The sequence below is a fragment of the Cyrtonyx montezumae genome, unplaced genomic scaffold (genome assembly GCF_038088225.1).
Source record: "Cyrtonyx montezumae isolate F1298 unplaced genomic scaffold, pur_monq_1.0 scaffold_17, whole genome shotgun sequence".
NCBI classification, from domain to species: Eukaryota; Metazoa; Chordata; class Aves; order Galliformes; family Odontophoridae; genus Cyrtonyx; species Cyrtonyx montezumae.
The window spans coordinates 20,496,264-20,517,406 of NW_027071903.1; the positions used below are offsets into that span (position 1 = coordinate 20,496,264).

Consider the following 21,143-nt stretch of genomic DNA (forward strand, 5'->3'; position numbering starts at 1 on the left):
CTGTGTGAAGCTGAGGCTCTGATACGGACCAGTGTGCTCTGCATTACATTGCTGAGTAAAAGCAATATAAAAAACAAACAGGAAACATTCTTTGAACCCCTGCGTTGATCTCTAGCCTGTTTTGTGGCTGAGGACTAGCTGCCTAAAAACCCACGTAGGTTGGGCTTGGATCGCTGGCGCTTGGGAGAGTTGGTTCTGGGATGGGTGTCAGGTAGCAGTGCGGAAAAGACAACTGCAGTCTGCCAGGTCTGCGGTGCCAAAGCCAAATGCCATTTGAAGGAGTCAGGGCACAGGGAGAACCAAGTGCTGTGCACAAACCTTCCTGTGCTTGTTGGTCAATTTTTTTTTTTATTTTGTGCTTTCTTTCCCCAGGAAAACCAATTCTACAAACAATCATAAAGATAAAAACTTACGCCAGAGAAACACAAATTAAAAATGCTTATCATGTAAGTATGACTTGCACACATCTCAGAAACGTGCAGACTAAAGTCCTCCTTTTTCTGTCATGGTTTGGATGTGTAAACGTAACCGGTTCCGTGTGCTAAAGTTACCGCTGCCCAGAGGATGGTGCGCGCCTTCCTGGCACGCCTCAGAGCGCTGGGGGGTACGAAGATCTTTGTCATGAGATATGTAGGTAACGATCCGTAGCTCCCTAGCTCTACGTAACTGCTGCCATCACTAATAAAAAGAACTCCCCTAATTCCTTCTTAAAGTCTGGAAGCTAACTTGGTTGGAAGGCCTCTATCTCCGTTTAAAACCGCGTTGGATGTTAAGCGCTTTGTTGACGTGCTGTTGTGGCATGCGATGTTGGAAATGCTGTCAGGCATTGACTAGCACCTTTTCTCATTTCTTTTTTAGAGCTTTAAGTTTCTGAGAGACTGATGGCAATATGACCTGCTAAATTTAAGGGTTGGAACTCTTGGTTCTAGAACTCCAGTTCTGTCTGATTTTTTTTTATTTTTATTTTTTTCCTTTTCAAGTGAGCAACAATATGACTGTCTAAAGCATGCCTTATTTAGCCTCTCCTGCAAGGATGACCTAGTCAGATAAACTTTAATACTGCTTCAGTGTAGAAGGTGTAAACTATTTTGGGCTTGATGTGCTGTGAATGTTGCTTTATTTTTTTCCTCCTGACTATATTTAAACATTAGTAGTAGTAAGTCGGATCACGCATGCGCCGTTTTTTACTTACCGTAGCTGTTAAATCGGTAACGCTCTGAAACGCACTGCTGCCATCTAGTGGTTCTTTTTGTAAAGTGCGGCGAGACTTACAAATATATGCAGTATATATTTATATTGGGGGGGGAGGAGGAGAACCAAAATCCAGTAACCGTGTTTCATTTTGAAGCTGCTGACGTTCATTCCTTACTGTATGTTTGAATGAGAGGATGATGCTGTTCTGGTACGTAGGGAAAGAGTTCTGAGTTGAAATATACCTTAAGGGCTTAACCTACATAGAGAGACTTGGGTGTCCTGCGGGCAGACTTCAGAAGCTGGAACAGCTGGACAGAGGTGGTGGTGAAATGCAGTTGAAACAAATACAAAACTTCAGTTTATAAATATATATATATGATTGCTTTGTAAGTGATTTTTTTTTTTGTTAACTCATGTAAATTCTCAAATCCTTTTGCACTGATGTGTTCAACATATTCTTGTACATTCAATTCAGGCAAACTTTTATAATTTTTTTTTTGTTGTTTAAATGAAACGTTACGGCATGGTGATATTCTATGCAACTAGTTACCTTTAGTTTGACACTGTAATTTCTCCTGATTTGAAGATTGTAGAAATAGACCTAACAGGGTTATCATGACGTGCGTAACTGTAGATGCATGAACTCGTGTTCTGTGTATTTGTTGAAGTGCAATGATGTATAAAAAAACAAAAAAGTGGATTCACCTGTTTTTAAAAATAAAACACTGACAAAAACATGTGAGGCTTCCAAACGTTTAATGGCATTGATACTTACACGTGGCTCAGCCCTCCGTGAGCTTTTTCAGTTCCCTCTCCACGTCCTCCACAAACGCCGGGAAGTGCTGGTCCATCAGGCACAGGCGGATGAAGGGTCCCAGCTCTCGTGCGCTGCACACCGCGTGGCGGTACAGCAGGGGCAGCTCAGCCTTCTGCTTCAGCACAGACTGCAAAGGAACAACAAAGGTGTCGCACCGATCTCGTGCACACACGGTAGCTCCACGTGGGTTCTGCAACGATGCAGCTACGTCTGATTTTTCCTTCGGCATAATAAAGGTGCATCTGCCTCATTATTACACCACCTGAATGCTTTCAGTCTATACGACTTAGGTAGGAGAGAGCCATTCTATACCTAACTTAATTCTGGCAGAGCTGCCAGTGCAGGAGTTGCATCAGAAATGTTAGTTTCCTGGGTAATGTTATTCCCAGTGAAGGCTTTTTGTGAGAGAACAGGATCCTGTGCGAAGGCTGTGTGCTGCTGAGAGAGCTGGAGGTGAAGGTGAGTGGTCGCTATGTTATGCAGAGTTTGCCTCTGGGTTAAAGCACTTTGGATGCCTGCTGTGGCCTCTTAGGAAGCTGTGACACAAAAGCAGGGCTGAGGCAAGCATCCTGTGGACTGTGCTTAGCTCCTCCAGCTTCTGCTGCTTGGGCCTGGAACAGCACAGGGGCAGCAGTGTGCATGCTAATGTCGGGAGTACAGCTGTGTCAGCATGGACTGAAAGAACACCTATTTTCAGGAGAGGTAGTGGTTCACACAGAAGTCTTCCTGTTATCCTGGCTCATGATGCTTTCTTTAAAAATGCTTTAGTAAAAAACACTGCTGGAGAGAACACCTAAGAGCAAAGCTTCTGCTGGCTTCTGGGGGTAGCAGAAATGGAGAAATGCAGCTCCAAAGCATTCCAGAGCAGCAGCAGAATGGGAATGTCCCCAAAGCTGAACTGGGGAAAGCTGAGCCCTGAGTGAGCTTTGTGCTTCCAGGGCGTGGGAAATCCCAGCTCACAGCATAGCTGCGTTAACGCTGAATGAAAGTGCAGAGGGGTGAGTAGTGGGTGATGTGTAAACTGTACTGAGGAGCCTTGGTGGAAGGAAACTTGCTAGTAAGTCAAGGGAGTGAGGGATTAAAGCATGTGGCAAATGAAAGGCTCATTAGCAGGAAGCTGTGCTCAGAGGCAGGGATGACACGCTCATTGTAAACAGGGACAGAAGAATGGGAAACTTTACTTTTTGTTGGTACAGGCAGTAGCCATGCTGGCATCCTGATGTTTCATGAAGGCTCAGCACGTGAGATAGCTTTCTCTGCACCTGAGATTCACTTAACAGGATCCAAATTACATTCTTTCTTTTCCTTTTTACCTCTGCTAGCTGCATCGTAGATCTTCTTTCTCCAAAGTTTGTGCAGGAATCTGGCAGGAGCTCATCTGCCTAGAAAACATCAAATGCCAATCAGTGTGAGTAATGTGCAGGAAGGGAAGTCATTCCATTTTTAGGGATAATGGCTAGAGTGTGCTGAGCTACCTCGAGCAGTGAAAAGGCATCCCTCTCTATGGAACCTGGAAGCACAACTGTTCAAGTCACTGACAGTGAAAGATGGAATAATGGGCCTGTAGTTAAACTGTCATCTCTAAACCAAGACAACTTTTAAACCACTTGCTGGAAGTGACTTTAAGGGAATGCCATGAATGCTCCCTGGGAGCGTGCTCTTCAACTTCCCAGGGGTTACACTACAGAAAAGATGGTCTGGGCACCGGTTCAATTTTGAAGCAAGGTGTTCAGTCACTTCTGGAGTGGTGACACTGTTAGTATGGCTACTGGTGTTCAACAGCATTTTGCCATTAATTAAATTCCGCACTTAACTTCTGATCCTTTGAATGCCCAGAGTGCGTATTTAAGAACTGGTCATCCTCAGCAACACTATCTGCTGCTTTCAGTCTTTGCCTTGGAAAGGGCACGTGTTCTTTTCCTCCCCTGAAATCACTTCTAAACATGTTAGGTTAGCTAAAATGGATACGATGGGTGTATTTACAGTTAATAAAACTGCAAAAAAGGTGTAGGTAAAGGCAAAAATGAGAACTTAAGTTGTGACTTAAATGGCTTTGACTGTTTTTTGTAAGCAGTACAGCTCAGTTGAAAAGCTGCAAGGTGGTTCCCAGCTTGAGGAGCTAGCAGCAGTTTTTAAGCACCGTTTTACTAACCTTTTTCAGGTGTGTTAAGAAAGCAGAAATGTGATAGGCAGCATCTCCATGCCTCCCAGAACGGCTCTACTTACACGCAGCTCTGATGTATTTTGCTCTGTGTCCTCCACTGTGCTGAGACTGTAACACAGGTTCTGGCTTTGTTCATCGGCTCCATGAACCGGCACATACTCTGTGAGTTTCTGAACGCAGCTGCAGCAGTGTTCCAGTGCCTGCTCTTCTGAATCTCCACCAAACTGAACTCGAAATATGCGGCATTCGTTCTGCTGAAAGATCAGGGAGAAATTAATTTAACTGTTCATTCATCCACTCAACATATTTTGATTTAATTAAACCCCTATTAGATATAGTTAGATAGAAGCTGATTAATTCTTGGATCACTGCTCCATCTTAAAGAGAAACAAGTTTTCCCTGCTGTATTTGTATTATCCCAGCAGCTGAACAAAAATGTAATCCCAGGTGAAAGCCAGCAAAAATAAGAGAAAAGGGCATGCAAACAAGGTCACCTATGGACTAGCTACAGGTCTAGGCAGGTGAACATGCATTGCCACCGTTTGTACTGTGACAGCAGTGAGATTTAAGTTCTAATTGTCGCTGGCAGTAATATCCTATAAAGGTGCACGAGCTCTGACCAGTTACTGGTAGAAGAAAATGAGATGGCACTGAAGCAAGCACAAGTCGTCTGGCATCTAAGCTAAGAGTTCTGGGCACTGTACCATTTAGGATTTATGTTGCTGTCTGCATCAGACCCGGCCCCACCCACCCAGCACGCCTGTGCACGGCTAAATACACAAATTCAGTGTCTTCCAGCTGAATGCTGTTCCTTGAGCCAAGTTAATGCAGATAAGGAGTGAAAGACACCGAAATGCTACAGCAGTGCGAATGGAAAGTTACTCTGTAACCTCTCCCTGAGCTCAGTCCTTGGAAACTTTCATGCTGAGGAACAGCCTTAAGACTCTGGTGCTGACTGACATTCACACTGGCTCAGAGCAGCCGTCCTTCACACAAAATGGCAGATGTACACAGACTCACGGTCTCTCTGTTCAGTAAAGTGGAGAAATACATCAAAAATAGTAAAAAGAAAGCAGCAAAACAGATCCCTGGTGTAAGTTGTCATGCTGAACAGTAATATTTTTTCAAATACATGAAGAACCTGTGGGGCACAGTAACTGTCCTGGTCACGCTCAGCTGATGTAAGGCTGATAGACACTGAATGCAGATTGTGTTTCTGGGATGTAGTTTGATCTTGAAGCTGCACATATAAAACACAGTTAAAGTAGCAGGAAAAGAGCAAGTTTTCTCTAGACTAAGACAGCTTATGCGAGCCTCCAGGTTTCTCGAGATGTCAAGTTACATTTCCTCTCATTAATGAAAGAGTCATCTGAGTCAAGATAATGCAACTGAGAACTGACCCGTGGATATGTGCCAGGAAGGTCAGTTATAATTAACATGAGAACAGTAACTTGCATCTTAACTCAAATTCGTTTTGGAGACCATAAAAGAATGCTTTCTCAGCTGCCCCTACAGTCCCCAGGTGATTAACAGCAGACCTTGTGAACTTCTTCTTTCCCTTCACGGGAAGATGTGAGCGTGCACTGATGGATACGGTTTCATAATTACATTTGTACATGAATATGTATGTGTACCACGGAATAAGGCTCCCAGTAGTACTTCTGAGCTTCAGCAGTGATCCACAGAAGGTGATTTCTTCGCATATCTTGAATGTGAGTTGTGTAAAGTTGCTCCAAGCAGAGTTTAGAAATGCAGTCGGGCAGCTAAGTGTCCACTGTGCACTATTAGGAAGTGTAGCAAAGGAGCACGTTTCACAGGAAATGCAGCATTAATGACTTTGAAAAGCCAACATGTTAACGTTCACCGCTTCTTCTGAAGTGCATAATCCAGCGGTCACCTCTGCAGGCTTTTTTACATGTAGTACTCCACAGCTGCAAAGTGGTAATGTGCAGCAAAGGAAGCACTGAAAGAATGAAATGAGACTGAAACAGAAGAGCACGACTCAGAAATGGCAATGCAATACTTAGCTGCACGTGCCCCATAGTTGCAATAGTGTGCCCTCAACTATAGGAGGCAGTGTCGGACAACACTCCTTGCTCTGAGCGCCTTCTGCTTCCTCTTGCACTGTTCTTGTTTTTATTTCAGTCTTCTGGTGCTGAGATAACCCTCTGCACAGCGTGGCTGTGCTCCTGTATTTGGGTGACGTGTTTTTGTAGCATGTTTTTGAGCAATAGCACAGAACCTATATAAACTGACAGCATTCGTTGGTTTGCTTCAGCTCCAATTCAGGACACAAACTAGAGAAACTGTATGACAGGACCACTGCAATGCCATTAAACCCACTTTAAGTCATGAGAACTTATGGTAAGCAAACATTGAGACGCAGTGCATTCATTACAGACAATGTTAATACTCTTTGCTTCCTGAAAGCTTTCCCTTGGAGCTTTGTCAAAGCCTCACAATCACTGTGTTGTTGGCTTTGTTTCTTGTGAGATGCAGCGGAGTCCCTCAACGCTGTGCTGAGGAACTGTGCAAAGGAAACTGCTCATCTCCTCATTCATCAGAGTTAATTACTCTGCTACAGCCCCACAGTTTTCTGCAATGCTCTACATTTCCTAACAGTAATCTGACAAAAATCAGACAGAAGGGTGTTTTGGTTACAGGAAAACATAACCCCTGAATTTAACAGAGTTGAAGATACCTATTTCTGCATTTCCTAGTGCCACCGTTAGTCTAGGCTCATCCTGAAACAAGGAGGGCCCTTACACTTGCACACTGCCTGCTCTCCTCACACCTGCTTTTAGCTTGCAGTTAGCAAGGCTGCAAACAATAGTTGGTTACATCCTATGAAAAGCAGTCATGCATCTGTCAGAAAAGGTATCAGGTAAAAGAATTCTCACCACAAAACAGGTTTGGTTTCTGAAGGAACTGCTGTGTGCTCAGTGCAGAGCAAAGGGCGTTCGGGGAAGGTTCCAAGAACCAGGAAAACTGAGATTTATACACAACTTGGTAACAAGTGTCACATCTAACCAACCCCTTTTCATGAAGAAGACAGAGAAACATAGGTCCCTTCCAGTCACTTCCACACCGACCGTGTGAGTGACCAGCCTGGCACTCCATCTGTAGCCAGAAAAAGGTGAGATTGCTTGTCTGAATATTCACGTGCCACAGAGCACAGCTGACAGGCAGCTGATAGGCTTCTGTACATGCAGGGATCATTTCATCTTTCTAATTAACAGCACAGCTTTCCCAGTGTGGGCTGCTCCAGGCTTTGATGCTTAGGCTGCAGATGGATTCCGAAAGAAATAGTGGCCTAGTTGTCTCAGCAGCTAACTCTGAGAGCAGGCTAGAAGCCTCAAGGAGCTGCAGGTACTAAAGATGCAAACTTGATTCGATCCAGGTTTGTTTCATACCTAAAGTAAAATGACAACAGAAAAGAGTAAAGAAAACAATACCGCCGCCTTTGATTTATATACACAATGTACACGATCACAGCTTTTCTGGTTTAGTTTTTAGTTTATTAAGAAATGTCACACAGACAGAAGGGAGGTAGGCAGTAGGTAAGTGCAGGTAAGTCTCCTACCTTTGACTGAGCATGAAGCAGCAGGCAGTCTGCTCGCCTCACGATCCTTAACCACTTCTGGGCATCAATTAATGAAAAGCCCTCCTGAAACAAAGCACAGCACAAGCTACTAGCACAGCAAACTTAACAGTACTCCAAAGTACACATTCAAACAATGTGATACAACTTCAACCCTAATGAAGGTGACTGTTGTCTCAGTATGGGCATTTTTGTATTTATCAAACAATTGCTGTTAAGTAATTTTTACCACGCTGAATTAAATTGGAATTGGTGGCTCCAGTAACAGCTGTCATGGCATATTCTGTTCCATATATGTAGTGTGCACGTTATGAAAGTGACCTTGAAAGGCGCAGAGCAGAGCTTCAGTCTCCCCTCCCAAAGCCTGTGAAGTTGCTGGAGGAGGCAGCAGAGGGCAGGCAACCCCGACTAATGGGATGGCATGCGTTTACCCGAGGGCCGAGCAGACATTTCTGCAGCTGGAATCCAGGTAGGCAAGCAGCAGCTTGGCTAACTTGCTATTTTTATACTCTAGTGCCGTTTGTTGTTTGTCTCCTCGAACACGGAGGACTGCTTAGCAGCACAAGGACTTACTTCCCTCATTTCAAGCTGTAAAAGCTGAATATCTTTCATACTGAAGGGAATATCTGTACCTTCTCAAACACACAGCTAGACTGGGAGCTGCTCACTGCGGTTGAGCAGCCAGGCTGAGTCCTGGACAACCAAACGACCCAGGAAATAATGTGAGCTGGAGCAGGAGTGCTTCCTACCTGCTGCCACGTCCCCCAGGGCCGCTGGAGAAGCAGTTCCATCACCACCCTTTCACTAGGCCACTTCCTTCGAGTTGTGGCCCCTCCTGCTGACTCCATCTATTGCAGCACTTAGTGCTTTAGCTGCACACAACCTGTGTTTCTTTACGTGTAGCTGTTCCCATAGTAAGCCTATTTTTATAGCATTTTTCCTTTCTCTGTGAGACGTGGGTAGAACAAATGTTTTCTCCTTAAAATAATCACCATTTTCATAGGGATCATATAAAAAGCAGCTAATGTTTAACTTAACAACCAATTACTTCACTGATGTTTCCCAGGTTGTCTTTCGTTTATATGCCCTGTTTCTGAGGTAAAGCAAGCTGGAAAAATAAATACCATTTAGAATTATTTATGTGCACCTAAGTATTCAACTCCAAAACCTGAACTTAATTAAGCAAAACTGAACTTTCTTCAAGTTTAATTAACTAAATTTCAACAGGAACAAAACAGAAAGAGCTTCCTTTGCTCTTGCACATCTGGATGACTGTACATCGCCAAGCAGAAAAAACCTAAAAATAGTTGAACAGGAAAACTCAGTGCATGACTTGAGCAGTACAACAGAGTTGATCAGCGGGCAAGCTAACTCCAGGAGTGCTTTGGACAAACTAACTTTCACAGAACTGCTCAGGCTGAACTCCATCACTAAACCCCCGACGTGGTTAAGCGGAGCAGCTTTAAATCTGCTCTCAACACGTGCACAGAGAAACAAATACCCCCAGCACCTCCGTGACGCCATCCCAACGCTGATAGGTGCACGCACAACAGAGCAGCCGCGGTCACGGTCACGTTCCCTCGGGCAGCAGCACCAAGATCTGCTTTGCATTCAGAGTGGAGCACAGCGGAGCAGCATCGGCGCGAGCAAAGACAGATGGCAGTAGGAGATTAATTGGGAACTGAGACAGAAAGGGGACGTAAGATTGGGCAGGAACAAAAGGCTGCAATGTTTGCAGTTTGAAGATACAAGTGGCAGTAATTTTCTAAGTTTGATGATTAGTTTTCAATCATGCATAGACTCCTTAATGTCGGTGTCCAGTGTACGAACGCTGCATTCAAGGAAAACAATGTCATGCATCTCTGACCAAAATCTGAGTCCCTCTGAGGAAGGATCCTGAGAAAAAGAAAACAAAGGACAGCAGAAAACAAAGCAAAACATTTCCCAGGTAATTTGGGAACAAGACAAGATGGGTCCACACCTCCCGAGAGGCAGAGAGGCCAATAATGCTGGTCCAGATTTACAGCCACGTCCTCCTGCCACTGACTGGGAAAGACTTTTGTTCTGGTTTAACATTTCAGCATTCAAGAAATTGCTTGTTCCGTGTTGCAAGGTATTGCTTATTGTTACCAATTCTTCCATTATTCTGTCATCTAGAAACCCTGGAGTCCTAAGCAACATAGGAACATGGCTAGAAAACTGCTTATAGAAAAATAGATATTAAAAATATTTTTTCATTAATGACAATGAAATAAAATTTGAATTCCAATCTGAAGACAGAAGGTGTGAAAATGGAACCCAGTAACTCGATTCAAACCCTCGTTATCATCTCAAGACTAATTCATGCAGAAGTAGAATCACAGAGTCTGAAGACACCTTCCTTACTTCTGTGTCTGTCTCAGAGATCTAAATACTGCCACAGTGTCATTATGGAGCTGAATGTACAGCAGAAGCCACGTGCTTCATAGGCTTAACACAAATCTTAGTTCGTGTCAGCATCAGCTAGCTCAGCCACATCTTCAGAATACAGAATAGGAAGTGGAAAGGGGAAAAGGCCAAAAAGTCATGGCAGACAGACTGCAAGCTAAGAAGGAATAAAAGGATGTTAAGCTCTGTTATCTCTCTGCATGCAATTTCATCATCCCCAGTCTCTTAGAAGCCTGGTTTTAAAAGCTGCTGTTAAGCTTTGATTCTAGAGAACTGATCAGAGGGTTTTTCTCTACGGAGCAGGAAAGCCAAACCAAATATCAGCTGCAGGACAAACACTTCAGACAGCCGTGCCCGGGGCACTCAGTGAGTGACAGCTGTCCTTCGGCAAAGCACCGGGTGCAGGAGCACACACTGCCAGGCACTCCCCCTGCACAAAGAGCTACGTAAGTACTGCAGTCCCCTGAAGGAGCAAACAACCAAACTAAACCCCAAACTCAGGACAAACCTGGATATATTTTTTAAGTAAGAACCAATGAGAACTGATTCAGAGAGATGAACAGTATGCTTGTGAGATTAGCTGGATGAAGCTCCCAGAGGCACACCATCACTAAGTCAAATTAAGAAACTTCTTTAAGCCCTGACACAATATTTTGATATACTTTGATAAATCAATACTTTAACTACAGGTAAGTTTATTTCATTAATATGTGTCACTACTGTGGTTCAATTTGGTAGAATGAAAGGCAAAAGAATAGAACAGATCCCCTTAAGGCTAATTATTGCTGCTAGTCATCACTGTACAAGAGGAATGCACAATTAAAGCAAATATAAATGGGGAAATTAACATATAAAGACATTCAGCTTGTCCAAAATGAACACGTCAAAAGGATGCACTGAAATAAACTACAACTTACGTTTGGTACCTCAGTTTCAGGTGCTCCAAAGAGAGCACCAAGAACATCAGAATGTCTGCTGAACACTTGCCTAATTCATCCAGTTAAGAATCTACTGTGCCCTAGGAACTGTGAACTTATTAGAAGTGAGGAGGAGACCAGGAGGGCACTAAGGACATTTAACCTACAGTCCCAAAGGTCAGGTCGCAGATCAATTACTCTGGATTCATTTTACCAAATTAAATAAGCCCTCATCACAGTTTCAATTTGTTTCATTTGTAGAGTACTAAGAATTCTAGCACTGGAATTAATTGCATCCAATAAAACACTCAAGTAAAATGTTCATGATGTGCGATTTGAAGAAAGAGAAAGAAATAAAGTATACAACTGTGCAGCGTACACCAAACACGATGTGTCCTCAGAGGATGGCCAGAAACTGCTGGAGAGGCTGGGGAGGTATTCCTGTTAAAATTCCATTACCTACAGTAAGCAGGCATCAGATTTTCCTACCCTAAGATATGCCGTCTGTTAGGCAATGCTGCAAAAAGAGGTGCTATAAATGTGTTATGGAATTTAATTCCAAATGAAATACTGGAAATGAAGACCAAAAATCCCTCTGATATACATTAGAAACGACCGATTTTTATCTTCCATGCTCCTTGGCTCCATTCATCCCCTTCTTCAATCCATCTGGCTGATCACAGGTAGTCGTTTCTGGCTGTTCCATTACAGAATGTTTAAAATGGCCTTGAAAGCATTCCCACTCCTTGAAACAGTTTACTCACTCAGGTAAATAATTCAGTTTCTTTGGGCAACTGATGGAAACAGTGGGCTTGCACACAATCACTTCTTCCAGCAGCACGGACTTGCTTTGATCAGCAGTCCTGGAGCGATTTCAGGTACTGAACTCGTGTCAGAGCAGCACCACCACAAGGCAGTGAGCACAGCACGAGGAACGTACTCCTCTGCCTGGTCTGAAAGTGCTCACGCTCAGTGCCCACACTGCAGTGGTCTCTCTGGCAAGAAAAAAGTATTTCAAGCTGCCAAAGTGAAAAGACCAACAGAAAAGAATTCACCAAATATTTTACTGTGTTGTGACTCATTAGAATAATTCTCTAAGTATGTATTAAAGTTGTTATATGTTGTAACAGGTTTATAAATGTTCTTCTCGCAGACATAGTGTCACTTGGCTCTAAATAGCTACTTTTTTATAAAGAAAGCATTTCTCAACACTCCTGCTTTAAGAAAACAGTAAGGGCTGCAGGAATACACAAATACAAGCATTAAGAGAAAATATATTGATATAAAGGAACATCTGAGTGTTCTTTCCCAAGTGGATCAGCTTAATTCAGCCATTACTGAAATAAGACTTCCCTTTCTGAACTGTTTTTCACCTCAGTTTTGTGTAAATGGAGATGTACTGGAAGTTTTCCATAGGCGGACCTGATCAGCACTGAGTGCAATGAGCACTGACATTTACTGCAGAAGAATGAAAAGAGCATTTCTGTATGAAATATGAAGTTAACACTTCTCGGTACCAAACTGATTGTTTTTTCTGGACTTTTGAAAGAATCCACCCACAATATTACTAGTGTAACTGAGAATCTGCTGGCATGTAAAGGTTCACTTTGGCTTGTATAAAACATACACGCCACTGAAGAACAGATGTACTCTTCCTGAAGAAAACAGAATGTACAAAAAGAACAGTATGAATCCATCACCACACCAACTTCAGTATGCTCCCATTGTACACTAGAGGAGGGGAGAATACATCAAACTACAGTATCACCCACTGAAAAATATTCAGTTAATCTCTTTTGTCATAGATGAATGATAAAAACTGGACTGAAGGGTGACCTCACTGCAGCCTAGGGCTCCTTCGTGAGGGGGAGCGGAGAGGTGGGTGCTCCTCTGTCTCTGGTGTCAGCAGCAGAAGCTGAGGAGCACATGGAGCTGTCAGGGGAGGGTGAGGAAAAGGCTCTTCACCAGGGGGTGGTTGGCACTGGAATGAGCTCCCCAGGACAGCAGGCATGGCCCTGAGCTGCTGGAGTACAAGAAGCATCTGGACAGGCCCATCAGACACGTGCTTTGATTTTTGGGTGGCCCTGTGCAGAGCCAGGGTTTGGGTTCAATGATCCTTATGGGTCCCTTCCAATTCAGGATATCCTATGATTCTTTTCTAACCTACTACTTAGGTTCACATTGAAATTACTGGGAGTTGGGCAAGGGCTCATTTACTGCTGCAATTAGACAAAAATAAATAAATAGGGAACATTCACCAAGTAATGAATTCTTGAACTGAGATAGAGACTCCATTCATTCTTGGACTACTGAGAGAGGGAAAAACAATCCCTCTGTAATCCATCCACAGACATTTTGCAAAAATACAAAGTAGTTATTCAAGCTGAGAAGGAAATGGTCTGTGTGACAACAGAACTATTGCCTGAATCACTTCCTTCGGTTGCCTTTGAAACAAGCAGTGGCTGAGATGAGGGCTGTACTTGAGGAACCACTTGTTTGTGTCAGATGGCAATTTCCATAATCACACGCTGTGTGACTGCTTAATGCTGTCCAGCGACAAACATCTTCAGAAACTCTTCAGAAAGGTTCTACACTCTTAAAAAGGTGGCTTGTCTGCCAACAGCAAAGGCCTCAGAAAAGTCCAAGGAGAGGGGAACCTGGAGGACAGCCCTTGCAGGAGAGTGGCTGGTTTATATGGGTTTTAGTACACTACAGCAGGCCTCTGGAATTCAAATCAGCATAAAACATTCAGTAGGTCTTGAACTAAATGTCACATCTGTACCATATATTAAACCAGAACAACCGGTGTTTAAACAGGAAACACCTGTTATCTCTTATGAGATCCTTTCTACTGTCCCTTAATACCTGTGAAGTGTGAAGAGTCTACACGGACCATCATAAAGACAGTAAGGTCACCTTCAGTCTTCTCCACAGTGTTGCAGCCACTGGCACTGCTGAGGAAGCCGTGCCCAGTCACCCATAACAGACAACACGGTTTCCAGAGCAGTGCTTGGTAGGGCTTACAGACACAACTTGTGCCTCACTGCATTCCTGTGCAGAGGATCAGATATAAAGCTACAGTAACTGCTATCCAGTTCCCTCAAAATCAGGAGCCTGTAGTACATCACAAGGTCTAAAAAGCAGGGATTAGAAGATGGATCAGAAGACTCGATATCAACAGTTTTTAAAGGACACAGTTACTACGTAGCAAGAAACAGTTCTTTAAGTAAAAGGGAAAGGCATTTTTTTTACACTAAGAGCAGCGAGGGAGTGGAACAGGTTGCCCCAGACCTGCAGACACAGAGGTCAGACTGGGGGACTCTGAGCACCTGATGGAGCTGTGGGTGTCCCTGTTCATTGCAGGGGGTCAGACTACACCTTTATGGGTGCTTCTCATATCAAATGATTCTATAATTGTCATCAGAGGGAATTTCAGTGCAAGCAAGGCAGCATGTATTCACTGCAGAACACCTTGCCCTTGAAAAAGAAACACTCAGTAGCCCATGGGAGCAAGCAGAAATGAACGTACACCTTAAAAACCTGAGCTGAGTACTTCCCACAATTACAGTACTCTATCAAACTTGATAAATTCCCTCTGAAGCAAAACTTGTGAGTTTCACATTATCCCGTGTGACAAAACGTCCATTATAATGGACCCCCAGTGAGAAGATGTGGTCTGTGACAGATTCAGAAGAGATCTATGTATTTAGTCGTGCAAAGCATGTTGAAATATTGTGACAGGTTTCTGACAGCTCCTGGGAGCTGCAGACTACAGGGAGATAGGACCAGTGAGATTAACCACTTCCACAGCGTGCTCATTTCTGCAGCAACAACAGAGACCGCACAACATGGCAATTTTCTCGTTACACAGCATCTCGACAAGGTCTCTGCAGCATCTCAGCAGTGGCCTGTGCAGTTCCAGCTTGAGTGATACTGAAATGACACTGAATTTCTAGTGTCCCTGTGCGCTACTTGAGGAAAACTGTTCAGAGATTCAGTAGTGGTCACACACATTTTGATATCAATGCTGTTATCAGCTTCTGGACAACAGCATCGCTGCCTGTACTGTTTCAGCACAATCCCTGTGCATCATTCCAGTTGGTGATGGTAACTCCTTTACTAAATAGATTCCACAGGCTGATCTTCAAAGCCTGAAAGGATACCTGTGCACTGGGATTGTCCTTGGCACAACAATTCTATTGCAACACATCAGTCTTGCATGGCACTGAGGAAATGGACAGCTTTCTGGGATGGCATGTGCTTAAGAAACAAGTCCAAGCAGTCAGATGTGCTGGACCAAGTCACATGTGAACAGGAAACCTGCAGTAGATGCCCACCTATTTTCAGAAGAGGCTGACTGGATAGCTGCTAGGTTTTTCAGCAAGTCGCATTTGCTTAAGAGAAAACTTTGGGAGGGCTGCTCCAATCTCTGAGCTCTTGCAGAGAGAGATAAATAGTCACAGGGCACGTTGTAGCAATGCAATTCACACTAGTTTAGTTCTGTATGCACAGAACATTTGCAGCATAATCCAAATTATGTGTACCAGGAGATGTGCACCCAAAGGAATGGCCAGTCAGGTTTTTAAAGCATGAATTTTTGTAAGCCTTGTCTCACCTAGTGTTTCTCAGAAGCTACAACAGATCTGAGGGCCCTCCTCAGATTGTCCTAAGTTGCTGTTTCTAGCAAGGCAAACTGCCTGAAAGCTTCAGTAGCCACTGAACTTCAGAGCTGTGAGAAACTGTTCCTTTCAGCCAAGACTCCACGGTGCTTTTCTTCCTGCACACATCCCTTACATCAACACGCTTTATCTGCATATTCTTATTTGTCATTCACCATCTTTGCCAGGTGTAGTCTTCAAAGGACTAGAGTTCTTGTCCATTCCCCCCCCCCCTCCCCCAATTCATTAGTTACTAAAGCAGCCTTTCAGCTAGGCTTTATATGGTCAGTTCAAGCACACTGTACAAAGTAAAACCAGTCTGCTAGTAAGTAAAAAAGATACCAGAACAATACCAGTCCCAGGTTGATAGACATTCTGCACTAACCCATGCCCCATAGAATTAGGCAATTCTTATTTTAGTTGCCTCCATTTTAAATACCTATACATTCAATTAATCCACCCCCTTTTCTTATGCATAGAACCCTAGAATATCCAGGTTTGGAAGGGACCCCTATGGTCACAGAGTCCAACTCCTGGCTCCACACAACTTCAACACATGACTGCTGAAGCATCTTCCATCTCCCATTTTTGCCTTGTCCAAAAACATTCAATGTGTCCCTCCGAACTAAATAAGCCACGTCGGGCACAAGGGGCATGCAGGCAGCTCTCTGCTAGCTCACTCATCACCTATTTGATACACTCAACACACTCAAAAATAAAGGATGTATTGAATTTTTAGCTGAATTTTAAAATCTGGAATATTTACATGGGACCTCTCCTCTGTATTTTATTCTGTAAGTTTAAGACTTCTTAAGAGGCACAGCAAAAACTAATTTATAACCTTATACACATGCACTTTCACACTCATTTTTAAAAATACATATTCAGTAGTGCATCATTTTCCATTGGTTTGTCATAAGCTTCTAGTATTTTTACCAGCCAGTTCCTACTTGCTGTCATCACACATCATGATTGATGTTCTGCACTGCAGAGTGGATCCCACCTTCCAGCACAGGATTCTTAGCCACAGGGAACGAAGTAATCTCAGCATCAAACCAATTCCTCCTAGGCGAGGTGTTTAATGGCATCTTCACTGTTAGTGGACAGTCCTACTGAGACACAGGCTACAGCAGAATTGACTGACACAATCTGAAGTTATTTTGCCTCCAACAATGTAAGAGGGATATTAAGACTCCTCAGCATCAAGAACAAACAGAAACATGCCATGTGATAAGCCACATTATCAGTACCAAATTACTAACAGGTGATTGGCAAGAAACTAGCTGGATCATATGGCAAATCTTACACTTTTATCCATTTCTTAAGGGTACATTCTCACTGTTTTTCTTAGGCTGAAGAATTAAGTTGGAAAAAAAGAAGTATCTGTCAAACTCTGCAGCACTATTGTCTTAATCTAGATTTGTAGAACCACAGAAGAAACGCTCCCCCTCTGTATGAAATAATACTTTCAGTATTACTGCGATAAATGAAAAGGTAACTTCCTTGAATACAATTATATTGGCTGCTTCACAGAGAACATGAAACTGAGAAGAGAAGAATAAGTCAGCATTGATGCTAACATGAAAGGAGAAATGTTCTTTATACACAAGAAACAAAACAACTTACTAGCACTGTTCTTCCTTGGGAAATAAAGAAATGTCCAGAAACAACAATGGTGAGGGTAAGATGACCAGACTCTTCATGTGATTCAAAAACCTTTAGAAAGATTGACAAAGTAAGGTCATAGCCTTTCGAGCAAGGAATAAGACACTTCCAAGAGCCAAGGGAAAGGTTTGAGGAGTTGGTGGCAGCTGCCAGGGTACATGCAGTGTGACCTGAGGACCTGCTCCCCCTCCCACTGCTGGCAGGGACATTTGGGAAAGGTTTGATGGCTGTTTTAGGATAAAACTGGTGAACTCTGCTGATTTGATCTACGGCCTTTAATACAGTTTTGAAGGAAGGGGAAAAAACGTGGCCCACTGATATATGAATGCTTTACATTATTAATTCATGAAGCAAAATCTGAATTCCTGTGGTAGCTTTAGTATCTGCAGGCTAACCAAACCCAAGCCACGTCCAAGCTGGGGAGCCGGAGGAAGCATGATATTGTAACAGTGAACCCCAGGGCACCGTGGGACAGCAGCACGAGGTGCCCGAGGGGCGGCCTCCCCCACACCGTCACCTTCCAGGAGTCACTGCTTTGCTCGCAGTCCTCCGGGGGCAGGAAGCGGCCGTAGCGCTTCAGGGGCCAAATCGCGGAGCTGGCGAGGAGGGAACTGCCGCCGCTCGGCTGCTCGGCCGCTTCGCAAGAGGAGCGGCCCCGCTGCGAGGGGCAGCGGGAGCGGCTCCTGCACGCCGCCATGCTGCGTGATGGAGTGCCAATTGCCCACCAGACCCTGGGCGGGAAGCAGGAGCCAATAGGAGGGGAGAAAAAGCGCGCGAGGGGACCTCTTCGCCAATCAGCGCGCAGCGCAGAAACGACAGCCAATCCGACAGCGCGCTCGGGCTCGTGCCGGTCTCTGCAAAGCGGGCGCGGCGCTCCTTCCAGCTTTGTATTGGGATCCTTAGGGTCTAGGAATTTAGGATTTACTCCTCCAACTATTGCCAGTAGGTTTTAGTGGCCAGGCTACTATTGCTATGTCCGTACACATCTAAATACATCTCTAGATCTAGAGATATAAAATATAGAAAGAGGACATTATGGCTAAGAAAGCTTTCCAGCTGCTCACTGTTCTTTTGATGCTGTCCATACCACTGCCAAAACAGCTGTGTCTGTTCAGCTCAGAAGTGTGCCCTTGTGTTGCAATTTCCCCCTTCTTAAAATATATTTCTTTATGCATGTATGCACTTCCATTTTGCAGCTTGTTCTTTGTGTGGCTTTAGGCCATGTGAAGATATAATGTGAAAAGGCAAACATTCAGAGTGCTGGGACTTTCCCTTCACCCCTTCTCTTAGTTCTAGAGAGCAGAAGCAGAGAGATGTGTGCAGGAGAAGAGTGTTGTGTTCCTGCTCTGTATTATTTCCTAGTACTAATGATTGTAATAACAGCAATAATAAAAATATATTACCATAATTCAGTAATAGAGTTTATGTGGATTAGTCAAAAGTGCAAGCTTCCACAAGTTGAACAAGTAATTTATTATCAAACAAGAGACTATGAGATGCATGAAATAGGTAAAATGCCCCTTTTATTGCTGATGTTAGAAAACCTGGAGGTTTCGCTGTGATACTGTCAGCTCATCATCCATCCCCTCCTATCCAGCTGTGCTAAGGGGATAAATAGTGTTACTCACTGTGGCATAAATAACAGGCTAGTGAAAATGTTCTATTCAGAATATTTGATCTACTGCTTTGATTTTTATACTCAACTGCATTACCTGATGCTTAAGTTGCTTTGTTAGTAGCTTTGTGACTTCCTCAGTAACTGACAGATTCATTTCCATTAATCAATGTCTCGCGTGGTTAATTGGTCATACTTTGATCTGAATGGAAGCTGACAGTCAGCAGCCTCACTGCTCGGATTTCTCAGCGCTAATGAAATTACAGCATCTCAGTATTTGATTATTACATAGCAGTTCTGTTCCCCTCACAAAAATATCTTCATGCAGCTCTGTCAACACATGTCAGCATTGAGGGAGATGGATCTGATTTGAAGCCAAATCTGTAGTGATGCTGTAGCTCCAGTGTGATGGCCTCTGCTGCCCCAGGCAGTGTCAGAAGCTCCCTTACTTCCTGGGATCTCTTTCCCCAGCTGTTGAACTGCAGTCACTAAATTTTACACACGGTTTTTTTTTTAATTCAATTTCACTTTTTTCCTTGCAAAACTCTAACTTGTCAGATGTTCTCTATCGAAATGACACTTTCATCTCACTCCTTATCACGTTATTTGAGCATTTCCCTTTGAGGGTGCTGGAGGTTTCCCAGGGAGCTGTGGAATCTCATACAGCAGTATATGGCACAGATGAAGGTGCTTTTGCCTCACAAATTTTCTGCTTACATTAGAAAAATAATAATCACTATCAGTGCATCCGTTTTGCTGAGTGCCTTTCATTTCCTGTGACCTTGAAAGTATAAGGGCATTGAGTAATTAATCCAAATTTCCAGATGGGTGGAGGGGAGAATTGCAGATTGGAGATAAGCAATTTGTTCTATGCCCCTGGATTACAGAAGGAGAAATTCTCCTCATCATTGCCAAGACTTTGCGTCCTCATCAGTGGTGTTTTTTGTTTAAGTAGTGACCTGAGCAGAAAGAGAAGAGTTGGGGCATTAGGCTGTATTCCTGACAGGAATGGATGTGGACAGGACTTGTGATTACCTCCGCTTCTTCAATCTCTGCACTGATTAACTCTGGATGTTTCCTAACATTGACACTGTGTACTCTGCAGTAAACTCAGTGGAAGGAGTTTTTACCACTACTCTGGTCTGTTTCTGCCCTGGCAGACCCTCAAGAGATCCTTGAAAGATCATGAAGATCTTTTTTCCTCTCGGGCTGGATTTAACTCTTCAGCAGTTCTTGCAGTGAACTTGTAGGGGAGGAATGTCCCTTTGACCATACCTCAACTCAAAGCTGACATTAATGAGTTACATATGTGTAGGGAAGTGTAGGGGAACTGCTGAATCACGGCCTGAACCACTGATTGGTCACCTGAGGTGAGCACCGAGTCAGCCATGGGGGCACAGGTGGAAGTGATATACCTCTGTGATTGGAAGGGGGGGAGCCTGGCTCCACCTCTCCCAAACCCCATTTAAGGGCTGACCACCACCAGGGGAGGATCCCTTCTTCTTGGAGATCCCTCTTATGTGGGGTCTACCATGAGCCTTTGTCCTCTTTAAGGTGAGCCGTCTTCCTTTTTGTATTATTTGTGTGCTATCTATAGAGACCTATTTGAATATACCATCATCTATACTATTTTTTGAGTATCATCTTTGAGATTACTCACATTACAGGGAAGGGAGCAAATGTCTTCCTCTTCTGTGCATTCTCAAGAAATGCGCTTTCCCCATTGTGTAACGCTTCTGAGTCTAGTGGATCATCATGTGTTCAGCCTAGGATTTAGTGGGGCAGGTGAATAGAATTCCTAAATGTGTGTAGTGTCAGATATCTGCCTTTTTCTCCCCTGCTTTTTTTTATGCACAACTCACGTTAGGACCAGTTAGTGTTTAATAACAATAGATGGGTCCAAGACGCAGAGCATCCTGTTCCAAATGTGCAGCCATTCAGAGCAAAGACAAAGCTTTTCTAGTTGGTAATGACATGAGCCTGACATGTGGCTGTTCTGTCTTCCAGTAGAAAACATGCTGTATGGTACACTTAAACCACCTTGCTGTGTTCATAACATCAGATGGAATGTTAAAGTGGAACAAG

General features: G+C 43.7%; 2 protein-coding genes across 4 annotated transcripts in view; one reads left to right on the forward strand and one right to left on the reverse strand.

Annotated features, from left to right (window-relative positions):
* The window catches only part of NPTN (neuroplastin), a 45,224-nt gene extending 42,957 nt beyond the window's left edge, over positions 1–2,267 (forward strand). The window contains exons 7-8 of one of the 3 annotated variants that reach the window (XM_065733653.1): positions 373–446; positions 859–2,267. In XM_065733653.1, the coding sequence (XP_065589725.1) occupies positions 373–433 (61 nt within the window). In that variant the 3' untranslated portion in view covers positions 434–446; positions 859–2,267. Of the gene's footprint in view, positions 1–372 lie in introns of all 3 variants that reach the window. The other 2 variants (XM_065733654.1, XM_065733652.1) reach the window with 2 other exon arrangements.
* On the reverse strand, positions 1,977–18,140 carry REC114 (REC114 meiotic recombination protein). Its single transcript, XM_065734224.1, has 6 exons — positions 17,961–18,140; positions 17,405–17,494; positions 7,759–7,842; positions 4,238–4,426; positions 3,325–3,393; positions 1,977–2,138 (listed from the first exon to the last, which is right to left on the reverse strand). The coding sequence occupies exons 1-6, from the start codon at positions 18,138–18,140 to the stop codon at positions 1,977–1,979; spliced, it is 774 nt and encodes a 257-aa protein (XP_065590296.1).
* Between the last annotated feature and the right edge of the window lie 3,003 nt (positions 18,141–21,143).